The following is a 17890-nucleotide window of genomic DNA, read 5'->3' on the forward strand; positions in this document are numbered from 1 at the left end:
CACTGCTCCTCAGAGGGAACGGTGGCAGCGGTAAAAAAGCTCCCAACTAACAGTAATTGGTTTTAAAATAATAGAATTCATTACAGTTATGCCGCTTGTTCAGAAATGCAAACAGGGGGAGAAAAAAAAAAAAAAAACTCACTAGAGACTTGGGCTGAACTGCTTCACTAAAAACCACGGGGAGATGAAAGGCATAATTTAAGTGACAATTTTAGAACCTTTAGTTCATTTATATCAGAAACTCTGAAGATGTTGCAGAGATAATAACATCAAGATAGTCTTTCTGCCTATTCTTTTGTTCTAGTTGAAGGGCTTTGGAAGGAAGTTTTTCCCTTCTCAGTTTCATTCTTTTGTGGTGGCAAGTTCCTCCTCCTTCTCCTCACACAGAGACATGCGAGGTGACACACAAACAACCCGGCAAACAACACCCGTCGGCGGCACAGCCAGCCGGCTGAAAGCTAACATGGGAAATCATGACAGCAAAGAAGAAAAACACCTCACACATGACACAGAACTGCCTGCACGTCTTATTAAATGACTGGGTGATTACACCACATCAGGATGGGGCCTCATAAGGTTTTTAATCCCGGTCCGGCTGTGTGACTCAAGGCCGGCGTACCCGCCCAAATCAGCATTAAAAGACCGTTCCTCACATCCGCTCAGGACATAAAGAGACAGGTCAGCCATCGCGGTGTGATTGGATGTCCCCCCCTCATGCTGTGCCCATGGCCAACATCAAGCACATCGCCGTTTGGAGCACTATACATCTGCCATCAAATGAGCCTCAGGCCAATATCAAGTAATTGGCCCCATTCAAACAGAGTGCTTGATTTACTCCGACCACCGGTCGATGGAGGCAGACGTCTTTACAACATATGTGGAAATAACAGCAGGGGGTGAACATTGCTGCTCTGCTATTATATGCTTTATTTTACCTCATATTCATCTGCAAAAGCAACAATACCATATGGCTGCGTGTTAAAAATTGATTCAGCACCTCAGAGACAAAAATGACGAGGCGGAAAGAGGTGAAACACAGAACGTGCGAGCCGCAGCATCGCCGCTCCTTCAGCCAGTCTCGGTGAAAGTTGCAGATAACCGAGACCGTCTCCATCGCTGTTAAACCCACGAACCGGCATCATGTAAAGAGCTCGGGGTGTCTATAAACAAATATGACTCACGTGTATAAATAAGTGGGCTCAGATGAGCAATGGGGCTTGAAGTTCATCTTTCTGAAGGAAAACATATTACAGAGCGCAGTAAGATGCCAACCTGGCGTCGGTCTGTGGGTGTTATGCATTAAAGGTTTTGTATAAAGACAACAGAGAAGAAAGAAAAGGATGAAATGACATGGCCTTGTAAAAATAGATACAGAAAATCAGTGAAATGCATCAAATATGTTAAATTGAAGAACAACATATGCATCAGTCTAATCAGCACAGACAGTGGTATCAAGGAAAGGAAAGATATCTTCCATGCTAGAGACAACGTTCATATTGGATATGTAAAAAAAAAACAACAAAAAGAAACAAAGAAACTAAACATCCAGACTCATTACTTCTTGTTTACAGTAGCAAACTAATGATAAAAAAGGCAGACTAATTGCAACTGAAGCATTTTACAATTCTTCCACCCTTTAAACCTCAGATGTCTAGGAAACGGTATTAATGGCACACCTAGGTGGCTCAAAGGAACCCAGTAAGACAACTGCATACCAACAATACAGCTCTGTGCATCCAGAGAATCTGACAATTTAGTAGCCATCCACTGCCACCAAGTGCTTAACTTTGGTACTACAGCTCTGGTCAGACACCTGCAGCAGCCCCACACCCTGAGTCAGACCATGATTATGGATAATCACCTTTATTTAAAGACCTAACTACACCCAAACTGTTTGAAGTGCCGTCTCTCTGTTATCACTTTTAAACCTTGGCAGAGAGCAAGTGAAGATAAAGAATGAAATGTCCAATTTTGAAAAAAAAAAAAAAAAAAAAAAAGCTAAAGCCACTTCGGGACCCCGGCAGTGTGTGGCATGCAGAGAGCATCCAGCAAGGATCAAGAGCGAGTATTTCTGACTCGCCCCTTATCGTGTGCCGCAGCTGAACCATTTCACCAACAAACCTCAAAGCAAGTCTCAGAATCATCCATCTTTATATCTAACACAAGATGACTAATTCGTCATTTATTTATTTTTTTCCTGCGCTCATTTACTCGCAAGAGACAGAAGCCCGTCCAACCAACCACATGGTGCCGGTTAACGGCTTAAAAGTTGCCAATTTAACACTATAGTCATTCTCTTAAGCGGGAGACGATAAAGAAACCACAAGCCAGACAAAAACACAGCTAGTAAGGTTGCTTGATCATGTCACCGATCTTCAGAGGAGAGATCTGTCTGAGGAATAAGGGAGGAAACTGGCCGCTGATGAGGCGATTATGTGGCTTTATTCTTGTGCGTCCAAGTACAACCGCTCTGTTAGGGAGCTCAAGCTGATGGGCAGAGAGAACACCTTGTTAGCACACTGCTGCAGAGAGTGGACTACTAACCTGAGCTGCAAGGTGCTATGAAAGTTCCTGGTAGAAGTCAGAGCAAACTTTGCACGTGGTATAAATAGACATGCATGAAAAAGAGGTTTATGAACTGAAGTATTTTATCAACTCCCCAAATGCAAAACATCCTCCAAGCAAATCTCAACGTACACAGAGCCGGCATTGAGATGAAGATGACATCTAGTTCAAAAAAAAAAGAAAAAAAAGAAAAAAAGAAAAGACGCGCCATCAAACAAAGCAAATAGCTTACTAAATATACACAGATGTAGAGGATATCTAAAAGCTAAAGAAGCAAATAAAGAAATCGGGAATGACTAGAGGAGCAAGCAACCATAAAACATGGGGATACACAGAATTTCACAGCTGTGTGAACAGTTAAAGCAGATGCGGTGGCTTGTGATGGTAGATGCATACTGAGAGTAGGGTTGTAAAAATATGCTATAAAGTTTATGGAGCCTAATGCGGCCCCACAGGAGCCCCCCACTGAGCCGAGCATGCCAACGGAGCTGCTGAGTGTGTGACAGAGCTGTGGGGGAGAGATGTACAACTGAGCAAAGCTAGTTTCCACAAGGTCCATCAGTCGTGTGGGGATGTGCATACAGTAGAGAAAAATTCAAAGATACGCAATCAACAGAACTAGGAATCCTTTTTCTTCTTCTTCTTCTTCTTCTTCTTCTTCCCTCCTGCCCCTCTCTGGAAATAGTCGGTGTGTATTTCTCCGTGCCGAGTCTAAACCCGTGCTGCAGCATCCAAGTCTGCCAGAACAGCATAGAGAAAGTTGGTACTCATCACAAGTATGGCTACACACAGCAGTGTGTGCACACACCAACACAAGCACGGCATCTATAAAGCTCCGCCATAGCCTCTGCTCAATCCAATATCGGCATACTGTGACCACTTCAGCCTTTCATGTTCCCTTCAAAATAACGAGATCCAGCTCTGCTCCTCTGATTGAAGGGGAATGATTGTTTCTGGCTTTGAAAAGACGATGTTTTTTAAAAAGTTGCGTCAAAGGAAATAGAAATACAGAAACAAGGAGATATGGGCCAGTATGAGATTCACAGGGTATGATAATCTCAGGTAAAGTAACTTTTTCGCTGTGGAAACACAAAAATGTCGAGTCGCTTTTACTTGAAACAGAAAGGCAACAACTACACCTGCAACTGCTGCTTAAATTATACAAGAAGGGTCTGATAATGTTGACATTTGTTGATCAGTGTTTTTTTTTTTTTTTTTACAAATCAAACAAAGGTGCATATTATAATAAAGATGTAAACATAGTAAAAAAAAAAAAGTTTATTTTTTTTGTCAGTCATTTCAGAATCTAAAACCCATTATATAGATTTGTTCCAGTCATATTGGCCACTAAAAGTTTTTTTTTTTTTTTTTTTACTACAGACATATTTACCGATTTGCACATGTAATAAGAGAAAGCGTGAGTGTGAACAGCCAGTTTGTTTAGCAAAGTCTCTTTTGGGGCGTATCCACTTTGTGTCAGATGTCCATGACTCTTTTCTGGACATCTGTCAAGTCAGCAGTCTTCCCCATGATTGTTCAGACCATAATGTGGCAATTATATATTAATGTATGCATTAAAATATTGTTATAGTATATATTGTTAGATTTTGTTATAAGGACATATTGAAGAACATTGTTTATTTTGTTTACATGTATGTATTCTTGTTTTTTGTTTATTAATTTGTTTGAAGGGGTGCAGGTTGGAGTCCCCCCATCCCCCCTTTTTTTTATTTTATTTTTTTTTTTTTTTGGATGAGGTACCCATAAAGGGCAGAACTTCGACTCGGCAGAAAATTTCATGTTTTTTGATTGTTGATTCAATGTTGCATGACTGTGGTTTTGTGTAAAATGATGTAAAGCACTTTGAAATGCCTTGCTGCTGAAATGTGCTATACAAATAAAATCTGATTGACTGAAAATCTGATTTTAACAAATTAAATTCTAACCTTGTGCTTTGTAATATATTCCACTTTTTTTTGAGGTACAGAATTTTGACGATTACAGCTTACAGATAATGAAAACCAAAAATTCAAAGAAAAAAAGAAAAGCTTGAACTATCTCACTTCCACAAATGAGTGAAAAAAACATTTTACTTTTCAACTATTTTCTGAAAGATTTAGAAATGTAGACCCAGTCAGCTTGAAATACTGATGAACTAAAACTCAAAGAATAACTGCTCATGGCAGAATAACCTCGTTTCCCAGGACCCCAAACAGGAGCTGAAGTTGACCTAATCCCTCCCACACAGCCCACCCGCCGTCGCAGCTGAACTCCAGCTCTTCCACAGCATGTAAAGGTCAAACCCAACCATGAATGCCTGAAGTCGAGCCATTCACAAAATGACAGGCAAAAATAAATTTAGAAGTCATCATGAAAAACGTTGAGTTCAACATCACACAACACAGGCCAACCTGCTAGTTAATAGTAATTGGAGCGTTGCCTACAGTGTTTGTTTTTTTTGTTTTGTTTGTTTGTTTTGTTTTAATGTTATTTCTTACAGAGGAGCACATACACAGCTGAGACTTCCTACCGAGATAAAAAAAAATAATAAAAAATTAGATGACAACCATGCAGTTTGGATTACATTTTGAGATGAGTGAAGATGCTTTTGAAAGAAGAGCTTTTCAATAACTCACTTTCAGGAGTTTTCTGTAAATTTAATCTGATTTTACGAAAACTAATACAGTCTACTACTCGCATGCCAACTATTTGCTTTGTTGGAGGGAAACCACTGCAATTACAGCTCTATTTTACAGTTCTGTTTTGATTTGTCCTGACCTTCCATTACTCAGGCAAAAAAAAGAAGTTACCTGCAATGCTCCAGCCAGGCACTATGACTGTATTTCTCATTCCTTTTTTTTTTTTTTTTTTTTTTTTTTGTTAGACTTTGCTACATGGATGACGATGAAGACAAAGTATTTGTCGTAGAAAATATCCTAAATTAAAAGGTACTGATTATAAGCTGCTTGCAGATAAAAAAAAAAAAAAATTTTACATTCATGTAATTACTTTTGATTACTTTTACTAAAAATGTGTAACCTGAGCCATACCTGTAATCCATTTGTCGAAGTACTATACAAAAAAATTCAACTCTACTAAAAGAATGTAATCTGTAATTCAAAAGTATTCATGTTGAAAAGCAAACGACTGCTTACATCCGTCTTGAATATTTAACATTTAGTTTGCCAGAAGAGAACGGCGTCATGACTGACTGTCCTTGCTTTATGATGTGTTGCTTGTTATCAAACAGCAATTCAATTAGAAGCCAACATATGTCTTTGTAGTGCTCTGCTGAACTTTACCCTCGATCTTTAAAAATCACATTGTGATCGGCGCGTCCATAACGTTCGTTTCAGATTTAATGCAGATTCTCTCCTGAGATGCTGAATTCACAGGAAAAAGTCACGGTGACCTTGACAAAAAGCATACAGAAGTTGTATTCAATTAAAACCTGAAAAATATCTGAAATAGGAAAAAAAAACTTTATTGAATAGATTTGATTTAAATAAAGCTTTTATACTCCTAGGTGGAAAAAAACAACATTTTTACAACCTTAGAGAATCAGTTTGGAACACATTTTAAAGCTGATGCAACATGCAAACAGTGTGCAGGAGGTATCTGATAGTTATATGCTTTTATAATTTTGAAATGTTTAATTTAACTGCAGGCTTGCTGTATTATAGAAATATGTGGTAATTCGCAAAGCAAGTCTTGGAACATTTTTTAAAAAATTGAGGCAGTGCTGCAGAGATCTGGACTCATCTTTTAAGGCAGAGGGGACTTCTGCTGCATCGCCTTCTGCATTTGAATATAGACATCAAAGAAAAGAAAAAAAACCTTTCAGTAAAGCAGACTGGAAGTAAAAAATCCTAAAACTATTAAAGAATTAGAGAAGCAGTAAATATTCATACGCATTAAAATGGAAAAAATCCTGACCCTGCGTCCCCATTTACCAGAGGATTGTCAAATAAATCCTCCATCTGAGAACTCCAAGACAAATTTTTAAGTCACAAAGAGGAACTCTAAAATAAGCTTTCAGCCAATCAAAGAACAATCTAATTCAGTCCTGTGCAGATCCTGCTTCCTTGATCTTAATTTATAATAGAATGGTGAATGGCGAACACTGGCTTAGGGCATGAGAGGCACACACTATTTATTAATTTTTCATTGCCGTCCTTTTAAAGCATCAAGGACATGTGCCACATCAAATCTCCTCAACCTAAAGCCCCCAGTTTAATAGCTCGCTTGAAACAAAAACGCTGCAGAAAGAATAAAATATTGGAGGGAAACCTGGAATTTCCGAACATTTTCACTTATATTATTCATATCTAATACTTAGTGACGTTAAAGTGATCGGAGTTTTCAGCTTTTGCTCCAGTTGGGGGTTTTGCAAACCTCCATTCTCCAACGAGTTAAACTAATGAAAACACAAAGGTTATTCAACAGGGGAATATTTATATTTTTAAAATGTGTTGAATTAAAGTCAGTTTTGCAAATTGTTCATCTGGGAATTACAGAAAAAAAAATCACTTCTAAAGACAATAACTTCATAATTACTGACCCTAATTAAGATGAAGATGAATTGGTTTAAGTGAGAAAGTTAAACAGCACTTTGAAATTAAAAGAAATTAACAAATTAGGTGTCTTATATCACAAAGAAATGCCAGATTTCTTATTACATTGCACTCCGTCAAAAAAAAAACATTTGTGGTACAATTAAATGCAATTCAATATATACTTGAACTTGTTTGAAAGATATAAAAAGTGGATGTTATTAATCTTGGACATTCTCAAAATAAAAATGCTAAAGTTAAAGATCCTTAAAATGATCAATTCAATAAAACCAAAATATACTGAGTTTCCTGATGTCTCAGAGGTTTGTTCTGCTTTTATTAAAAGATTATGTTTTTTGTGTTATTTTAATGCAAAGTTGAGGTAAATATTGTCAAGTGGAAGATGGCAGAGAACACATTTAATAAAAGCAGGTTTTAGGACGCTTGTAATTTGTCATGATTTATTTGTTTTTAAGTCTCTTAATAACTTGGCAACAGCTCATCTCACTGAACCACTGCATCCTTGTGTTACAGCTCGTATTTATCAGGTCAGCAGATCAGATGCTGTTAAAGGTACCTAAGGTTTTCTGTAAATCCAGAGGTGAGGGAGGTTTTTGCAGTGGCGGTTCCAACACTGTGGAACGGTTTGCCTCTACAAATCAGCCAGGCTCCATCAATAACCATTTTTAAATCTTGTTAGAAAAAACACACACACACATTTCTACACCCTGCTTGCTGTGCAGAACTTTGGTCAAGCTCATTATTTTTAGTGTGCTTTATACACAAATTTGATTTGATCTGTAAATAAACTATGCACTTCATCAATGAATAAAGTGTTATTTCCCCTAGTAAATTATGGCAGTAAATATAAAAATGCTCAGCTGCTGTAATTAATCTAACTGTATGAATGTTTATTTTCATTGGTCGTGGTTCTGATCCCAGTTTGAATCAGTTATAAAATATGACTGTATGGTGGCACAAACAAAACTCTGCAGTCTCGTATTGGCTTGTTCAGATACATTCTATTATTCAATGCTAATGTAAGTGGTTGAAACCTTAAAGTGTCAACATTCTGTCATTGTGTAAAATAATGAACTTATGTTATTGAGCCGTTTTGTGCTTCTTCTCTCCAACATTCACCGTCTCACACATCGCCGGCATCACTCATAAATATCTGGATATGGCAGAAAGTTTTGTTCATTTATGATCTTTTAAGGTGTTATTTTGTTGCTAGCTGTGGTGACCCTTCAGTGCCCTGAACACACCAGCAGGCATAGAGACAAGATGGCGACCTCAGTGGATATTGTTCAGATCAGTGTCCAGACAAGGTATATTGATAATGAAGTGTGTCAGTGGAGTAAATATTGAGAACACCCACCAATTACGTCAACAGATGTATCTAGTTAAGACAGGAAATAACACTAAACGTATTGCATCATTCTAAGCTATGTAACCAAGACCAGAGTGTTAGAACTTTCCCTTTCCCAGCCTGGAACTGGTCATTGTTTGAACATGATCCGATCTTCAAGATAAAAGCCCGGAAAGGAATCATCCACCTGGCGTCTCCATAATCAGAACCAACAAGCAAAGTTTTTAAATTTCTCACAAAACAAAACTTTTTTTTTTTTTTTTCTCTGGTACTCCATCCTTCCCTCCAACAGCCAAGAAAACATGCATTTCGTGTCTATTGGTCTCTAAACTGCCCTGAGGTGTTTAATGTGCGTGGTTGGTTCTTAAGTTTGTCTCTGAATCAACATGAGATGCTACTTTCTAGTACTGGATTAGAACAGAAACCCTGGGTCACAGTGATTCTATTACAAAACTGTGGCGTGAATGGAAAGAAGATGTATGATATTATTAGAAATAGGTTTTAAACTGTTGATATGTCAGAGTAACGTACTTCTACTTTACAACTGGCAAAAAGATTTTGAGTATACACCTTTAGCCCTAAAATCACACCCAGTTTTACTCAGAAAACAAGAACATGCCAGTAAATTAGATCTGTTACAGTGCAGCCAGTACTGACCTTTTCTCTCTGGTATAAGGCTTTTTAGACTCTTTGGTCAAATCTGCACACTGACAACAACATACAGAGAGCAGTTGTTTACACAACCCTATTTACCATCGCACAACCTGACATTTCAGAGCCGGCCGGCATCCAAGCAGTCATCTGTCCAGTCGTACAGGTATTGATCATTTCCTGTGGCCTGGAGATTTTCCGCTGCAGTTTCTTCAACAAATGCATCACACGCCCTCTCACGCCAAGTCTCAGCAGCCCCCTGAGCTGCAGAGTCTGTCATTGGACGAGACAAGATAGAAGTCTACTTTCTAAAGCAACGCAGCAGCAGATGCTGACGGGTAGACCTGGACTAGGCCAGTGGTTACGGACTAATGTGAAACCGCTGTAGAGGTCAGCAGACGGGAGCAGGTATCCAGTGTAATGCATTCATTCCAGTCTATCTGGAAGGCTGTAATTACCTGAATGTGTTGCTTACATCTTTCCTACTTTTTGGATGGAGCTTGAAAGAGAAAGCGAGACTAGTGCTGTGGAGCTGAGTCGCACACTTCCACAATGGTCAGAGTGATGAAAGTCAATTCACAGCGTTCTATTCCTGGCTCATTCCTTACTAGCGGAGGAGAAAGTGCCAGAGAGATTTCATGCCTGAGACAGAGGAGTTACACTTGTGTTTTCCCAATGGACCATCAGAACCAACACTTTCCTTCTAGCACATCTGAGAGCCCTCATCGCCGCATGCTGACAGCGTGAAAATGGGAATCTGCCAGGAATATGGGGGGGAGAGGGGTCCTCGACTAGACCACGATTGGCTAACCAGGCTAAATACTGGTTCTTCTATCCTCTCTTTCAATGGGGCCTTCACGAATGAGAGCTCATGGCTTTCAGTACACAGAGTCTATTTGGATTCTCACAAAGGTTAAAAATCCCAGGTCAAACACTTCTTGGGAGCTTTTGAAATGAAAGAAAGTTATTGATAACCAGGACTTGTCGCATCCTTTCAAACGGTCTGCAGAGGTTCTGAAAGAAGGTCTTCATATCTTAGATGAGTGGTCATGATCCAAAATGAGGTAATTTTGTCCTTTTCTATTTACTGAACACAGGGTAGCCATTATTGCTGATTGAAACCTACTATGTGGGCCATCCAAACAGACCACGCTGATAAATCCATTGCTGCCATAGAAATAACCAAGCACAAAAAGACAGTTTCTAAAAGGCTTAAAAATGCCTCAAAGAGCAAGGTATGTATGAGAGCATGGAGGGAGATGGGGCCAGGTCACAGTGCACTGCTTAACCTTGCCTGTGCTTCTCTTAGGTCTTACAGTCTTAATCCTTATAAAGTCCTTGAAAAGGCAATGAAAGAGCAATTTAATCGATGCTACTGAAAGTCACAATTTCACATTTCAAAAGACGTTACTGTGTGAGAAGTTTTTTTTTTTTTTTTTTTCTCCATTTTTCACTGAAATAATTTTTAAAAGACTTTTGCAGACAATTAGAACCATACGATTAAACAGCTACTTAATGTCCATAACTCAACTAAGCTCCCTGGTCAACAAAATTAAATGATAATGTTAAAATAACTTGCTAAATTAATTTTATTTTAAACATAAATTCCACTTTTGCTTAGAATGATGAACAAAAGTAACTCTTCTAGGAAGTTGAAAAAAAATCATGGAAAACTGTTCCCTACAGGGAATTCTGCTTGTGGACATCGCCGCTTGTGGTTGCAGTGAAGTCCTCTACTCTTGGTTTTGATGCTTGAAGGTTCTTTGCTTTAGATTCACAAATGGGTTGATGAAGCAAAGAGTTCACAGCCAGAAGAAAAGTTTCTGAAAGCTTAAACATCTGAGATGGCTTAAGGATGCTAAAAGGGAGACTGTAAATCCCTGTGCAAAAATAAACAGCTTAGCATGGTGCACAAGTATTTAGCCAATGATGCCAATCGCTGTCCGTCAGGGTGTTAAAGTCTTTTTTTCCACTTCAGTGAACCCCATTTAAGTGGCAACTAACACCTGACCCAGACTACATCAGTCAGGAACAATCTACCAGTCAATAAGCATGTTATTTGAGCAGCACTGGAGTTGTGCAATCATTTTCCGCAAACAAGTTTGCAGTTCACGTTTGAAGCACAAATCAGTAAATAAGTAAGTTGGCTGAGAGTTAAACATACTTCAATACGCGTAACCATGTTATGCAATAAAATCAGCTGTGTTGAATTCTCAGGTCATAAACATTTACCATTAAACTCCATGATGAGTAATTGTGGATTATTTCAAATAAAAGGAAATGAAGTGCTCAACCTTCATGATTTGTTGTTTTTTTTTTCCTCTTGCAAACGTTACCTGCAGCGGCAAATGGTTTTATATAAACACAGACCCACCTTGGAACCTCAGAAAGACTTTTTTTGTTTGTTCGTTTTTCTTGTAATATTTCTCTTTTTCTTTTCATCAACTTATTTTATTATCGGTTTTGTACAGCACTTTGGTGCAGTTTTAACCCTGTTTTTAAAGTGCTATATAAATAAATTTGACATTGACATTGAAAGACGAGCGCAATGTTTCGAGCTAGACGCAGGTCTTTATTTAGACGACGCTCATTTTGCTTACAGAATCCAGCAGGACAACTCTTTGCAGATGAAAAGGCAATAATTGATTATGGTTTACGCTTCTGTTTTTGCCAGTACGCTGACAAACAGAAATGATACTAATTCAAATGATACACATATTTCACCATAACCAAGATTTGGTTATTGAGCTCCCTCCTTATCTCCGTCAAACCAGCTGCAGTGAAAACAAATTCAGAAATAAATGTCTCCAATAAATAAATCTAGTGACGTTGGGTGGGACAAAAAAGAAAACGGTACGCTCACTGTGGTTTGGTCCGCAAGTGCATTTTAGTTCAACTTCCAACAAGTCTGTTGTGCTGCATTAAAATAAATTATCAGTAAACACTGAGGTTTATATTAACCTGAACCATCTGAATTATTTCTCCAAGCAGTGGGTGAAAGATCCAGCAGATTTGTGCATTTGTAAAAATCACTGACGTTGTATTATTCACAGGTAAAGAGCTTTTTCAGAGCATTCTATGAAAAACGCTGCAGAAACCAAGTCAAGACAGTATTTTTTTTTCAATTAACACATCAACATGCATCTTTAAACACAAAGCTAAGCAATGACCTTATATGCACAGTTCAGAATATGCTCCCAACCAGCTTCACGACTGAAGATGCTGTGGTGGTTGTGTGTGTGTGTGTGTGTGTGTATGCATGGGTTCATAGGAATGAAGACAGATACAAAGAAATAACAAGATTTGGAAGCCAAATAAATAATAGGCTACTTACCGCAACTTTGCTCCCAGTTATCTGCATGCAGCAATCGGCGGAGAAGGTTAATGTGCAAAAAGACACAAACGGCACAATCGTTAGTAGGCCAGAGAATTATCCATTACAAGTTGAGGCATTAGCGTATCTGTTGTGACAACACAAAAATCCTTCATACATTTATAGCTCACTCGGTTTCACAAAATATTTACAAAAGCAAACAAGATAACTCTCACAGCTATTACTGCATACTGAAGATTATGTCTGTTGTTGGCAGCTGCAGGTCATCTATTGTTAAATTATGGGCCGACTGAGATATAAATTATGAGATGTAAATATCAAGGCAAAATTTCCTGCACTTCTGCAATAATTTGACAATGTGGACAGTAAGACAAGTGAGAGGGTAAATGTCTTTGATTGGTCGATGCAGATTTTGGATTCTTACCCAAACATGAACACTTGCTACTGCGGGTACAGAATGTGAAGAAGGTCCCTTTGGTGTAAAAATCAATCTTCTGCCATTAACAGTGGTCTTCAGATGTCACATTTGTGTGGCAGAACTACCTTGAACCCATGCAGTCAGCACAATTCCCAGGGTTTAACCTTGTTATCTGTCAATAGTGGCAGGTAGCAGAAGCGATTTTCATTACTGCAACTGTGGGACTTGTTTCACAGTGGGAAGGTGTCTGTTAGCAGAGTAAATGTATTCTAATCTGAGGCTGAGCTCCTCTCGCTCTACAACATGCTTCTAGGGAATTGCATTCTGATTGCAAGAAGTTATAGGACACACTGAGCCATTTCCCCCCTTCCTTTCTACGGTTTTTATAGGAGGCAAAGAAAAAAAAAAATCTAACTTTCATTTTCTTTTACCGTCATTCTCAAACTGTCCAGGTCTGCATCCATTTATTGCAATAGTTACCCTTTCCTTCACCCTACTAAATGTTCAGAACAGCCATAGAAGCAGTTTAATGCAACAATTTCTCTATGTTTTTAGCAACTATTGCATGCCTTTAAAATGGTCCAGAATACAACAATTGCTGCAGAACGTACATCTATTTAACTTTAAAACACATTTACAGCAGCTCTACCAAACAGACATCATCTTTAGTGCGCCAGAACACAACACTGGAAGGAGCTTGAAGGTGAGAGGCACCGGTTCAAATTAATGTGTGTTTTGGGAAAAAAAAAAAAAAAAAAGACAAGTCATTGGGTACAGTGGATGTTACAAGGTCTGCACAGCTTGTTATAGTGACAGGTTTTTTGAAATATCACAAATAACAGAACGCCAAAATCATTAAAGAAGTTTTTCCACCTTTCGTCTGAGCTAGCTCTTGAACAGCTCCTTTCCAAAAACTATTTCTTTGAGTTAGAAAAATATTTGAACAATACTGTTGCATAATTCTCAACACACACACACACATATAAATTGTGTTTAAGCACATTTTTACAATTAACCTCTGAGGTATGATTTGATCATTATTGGCACATTTTGCCCACATATTTGCTCCTTTTTATTTACCACAATGCCCTAAATTTGGCCGATATTCTGTGTGCATCTCTCTTCAGATCGCAAAACAGATTCAGGTCTGGGCTGAGAACCAATCTTCTTCTGGTGAAGCTATTCTTTTGAAGAGTATTTCTTTACATTTCCAGCACAAAGCCTGAAGGATTTGTGCCGACTTGAACTGTTGTTTTGACCCCAATTTCGTCCAAAGTTTTCAACCTAATTTTAGTAGTTTCTACATCTCTTTAGACGTTTTCTCTACTTGATGCCAATGATTTGATCCTTCTTAAACAGACTGAGATATGTTCCACAATCACAGGATGTGTCTTTCCACATGGTTGTTTAAGAAATCAGAAGATGCCATTGGGTAATAATTTGCTGCCAATAGGAAGCCACTACAAGCTAATGGTCTAGTTAAATCCAAGTGGTGATTTTTGTGTGTGTGTGTGTGTGTGTGTGTTTTTGGTCAAGATGTGCATTTCACCATTATTTCTTTTTATTGCCATTTCCCCCCAAAAAAAGATTTCAGTGTTTTCAATTTTATAGGCCACTTTCAAGGTGGAAAAAGTTCTGGAACACAAAAACCTGCCATCTTAAACAAGGAAATGTAGGCTTCTAATATCCACAATAGATGATGTACTTAATGACTTGCACGTTTTCCTCTCAAGACATCACTATGTACCACAAATTGTACGAGTACTGTAAATTAATAATCATTAGTGGTCTGGACTTTCTCTGAAAACTGTACGGGCCACTCGGAGAGGAAAGCTGAAAATTGATGGTCACATAAAAAAAAAAAATAAAAAAAAAGTAGTAAGAAAAGAATGCAATAATGAGCAATCCCCATTTACAAGACCTTACATCACATCCTTCCAACATTAAACAAAGCATGTTCATAATTTAACACAAGACTCAAAGTATGTATTAGTAGCATTAGTAAAATTTGTGAAATTAGCATTTTTGATTAAATTTGCACAAATGTAAAGAGAAGGGCTGTAAAAAAAAAAGAAAGGCGGCGAAAAAGAAAAGCAGCAGCTCATGCAAAGCTAATAGTTAAAGACATTTAAACATGACTCATGCAGAAGCAGAGTTGGATTCCATGGTAATCAGTTCATATTTAAATGAGCCAGGTCTTTGCAAAAGTTTTTTTTTTTTTTTTTTTTTTTTTTTTTTTTTTTTCTCAATACTCCATTTGTATTGGGAGTAATTTGCCAGACCCCTGCTGGGGTAAACCTTGTAGAATATGAGTCTGTATTCAATGTTGCATGGCTTGAGAGAGAGAATGGCTTTAAATTTTCTTCAAAATACATATTTTGCAAGAGTAAGAATTGTACTCATTATTTCAGGCAAGCAAAGTTTAAAAGCAAATGTGATGTGTCAGTATGCATCAGTGATGGATAGTCACCTAGGACATTATGAAAATCTTTTGCATATTAAGTTTCCTTTTGCTACAAAGGCAACAATAAACCGAGGAGGTGTTGAGCAGCATAAATCTGGCACCAACAACTAAGTATTGATTTTGCAAATCCTGTAAACTGGCGTCTTACAGATGTTTCACTAGTTTGGGATTCAGATAATTTGGAGACCAAATCAAAACCTCCACTTTGCCATTTTGTTGCTGAAATAGTTTCTGAGCAATTCCAGCAGCAGAAGGGCTCATTATCCTGTTCTCACAAAGCACAGTTTCAGATCAGGTAAATAGTTTACTGCAACATCTAAATCAACAGCAACAACCAAGGTTTTCCAACAAAGCATCAATCAAAGCCTTTCATTGCCACTGCTGGATGGCTCTCTGCTCATTGTGCGTTTTGGTGTTCCTCAGGTAAGAAGTACATGAAAACTTGATACAAAAAAACTGATTTTGGTCTTTAAAATAAATGTTTGTTTGGCTCGTTTCATCTGTACAACTTTTAATTACATCAGCCACTTTAGCTGCTACCAGGCGAGTTTTAAGACTGGCCTTTATTTAAGTCATCAGTGGACCTTCACCAGTTTCCTTTCGTGAGACCACTCTTCGAAGGACCAGAGAACTAGGAAGCTGCCACACTCTACAGAAGCTGCATATTATCTGGAGATTCTTGTAACCCTGCCATCACAATTTCAAATTTGCTTAAATTACATTTGCCTTTTTTTCTCCATAATATACAGGCCAACTACCACACCTCAATGAAATGTCACCTTGGAGTGATCATATTGCTTTGGCTGATTGGTGCATGTGAAAGCTGTTGGGTTTTGGTCAGAAAGCATGTTGGAGAGACCAACATCTGTGGTGCTCCACCAGTATTTAATCATTTAAATCGTGTGCTTTAAATGACCTGAGGATGCTGTCTGCTTAAAGAAACAGAGGAAAATATTTCAAAAATGTTACCACTAACCAAACCCGTAAGTGTGTTGAATTATAATAAATGCAATAAAACAGTAAAGACGTTAAAAAATAAAAGACACAGTAAGCCTTTCAGAAATGACAGACACTGGAGACACCACAGCCAAACTGAAAACCCCACAGCAAGATAGAAAAAAGCCCAGAATGTTAAAAAGCCAAACCACCTATCTAGACTCTGTGCAACATTTTATATTTAGCCCATTACCAGCTACACATAACTAAACTGCTGAAATGCAATTCCTTCTTTCAACTGTTCCAAGTTTCAAACTTTCCAATGGGTCATTAATTCAACAATGCTGATCAGAACTCTCTAAGCCGTGCGATTATGGTTTCTTAGATAAAAGATGGAGATTTGCTTACAATTTAACACAGCCTAAACATTTTTCACAAACAAGTCTAGCAATATGCTACAAGCTGTCACAATTGTTACATTTTCATAGTAACTGCTGCAAACCGTTACAACTGTTGCAAATTGTTCAATAGAAATCCTCAGTCTACTGCTGGATGGTATGATAAAATATTTCAAAAAACTATTTGAAAAGCCCACCTAAACAATCAAATTGATGCAACCTCCGGTGGCGTTAGCAGATATTACACATTGTTGGGGATCTACAGTAGTCCTGTACTGTAACTGCACATTTGCATGAGCCTGCATGAACAGCTATTTCATCCCTGACACCGAGTCCCCCTCCCCTTCTCCTCCATCAGCCCTATTAAATGTGATAGCAGGGTGCAGACAGACATCACATTTTGTCCTCTGTCCTTTCACTACACAGATTATGTTATTCATTTGAATAAAATATCTCTGCTCACAAAGCATAATGGGCCCTGTGAGGAATTCAATCATCTCGGATAATCATCATTATCAATAATGCCAGTTAATTACCATAACAATGAGCAAGGTAATAAATGACGATGTCAAGGCAGAGCTACCAGGTTCAGGAAACAATGAAGAAAGAAAGCACTTCTTCTCTTCAGAAGTGCTATGAATATCACCTCAGTAAGGTTCTCCAAAATCTCTAGGATTACTACCAGATAAAAAAAGATATAAAAATTGCAAATCATACTGTTACTCATCTAAAATATTAAGAAACTGGTGGTAAATATTGAAGCCAGATACTTAAGACAATTTATCCAAGCATGGTATGTGTACAGTGGCAGAAACGGTGAGTAAATGGCAAAAAAAAAAAAAAAAAAAAAGTTTTAGCTGCATTCCTATACCATATCTGTTGGTGTTAACTTGAGAAATTGTGATTGTTTACTTCATCTCCATCACTCCATGGTCAAAGTTTTGTTAGACTTCAAGTCTATACGTTTGCTCTAACAAGCACTACTTAAAATGAAAAGAATGGGAGCAAATAAAATCGAGAGTGACGCAATCTGTTAATTTTGTCTGCACTGCTAACAAGACGGTCAAAGAATGGGCCCATGCAAGCTTAAGGCGTCTTCAAAGTGGTCTGTGTTTGAACAAAGACCTGACCCCAGTCAGCTTTCCGTCACAAAGCACTTTAGAAAAGCATGACACCCACATGTTTACTTCCTGTCAGACTAC

General features: G+C 38.1%; 1 protein-coding gene across 2 annotated transcripts in view; it reads right to left on the reverse strand.

Moving 5' to 3' along the window:
* Positions 1–5570: 5570 nt before the first annotated feature.
* Positions 5571–17890, reverse strand: part of LOC106939393 (protein diaphanous homolog 2-like) — a 46050-nt gene continuing 33730 nt past the window's right edge. The window contains exons 6-7 of one of the 2 annotated variants that reach the window (XM_015021779.1): positions 12473–12493; positions 5571–5977 (exon numbers count right to left, since the gene is read on the reverse strand). In XM_015021779.1, coding sequence (XP_014877265.1) covers positions 5924–5977; positions 12473–12493 — 75 coding nt within the window. In that variant the 3' untranslated portion in view covers positions 5571–5923. Of the gene's footprint in view, positions 5978–6087; positions 6364–12472; positions 12494–17890 lie in introns of those variants that run through there. The other variant, XM_015021781.1, reaches the window with a different exon arrangement.

The sequence above is a fragment of the Poecilia latipinna genome, unplaced genomic scaffold (assembly GCF_001443285.1).
Source record: "Poecilia latipinna isolate Pla-1442-1.1 unplaced genomic scaffold, P_latipinna-1.0 Scaffold2855, whole genome shotgun sequence".
Lineage (NCBI taxonomy): Eukaryota > Metazoa > Chordata > Actinopteri > Cyprinodontiformes > Poeciliidae > Poecilia > Poecilia latipinna.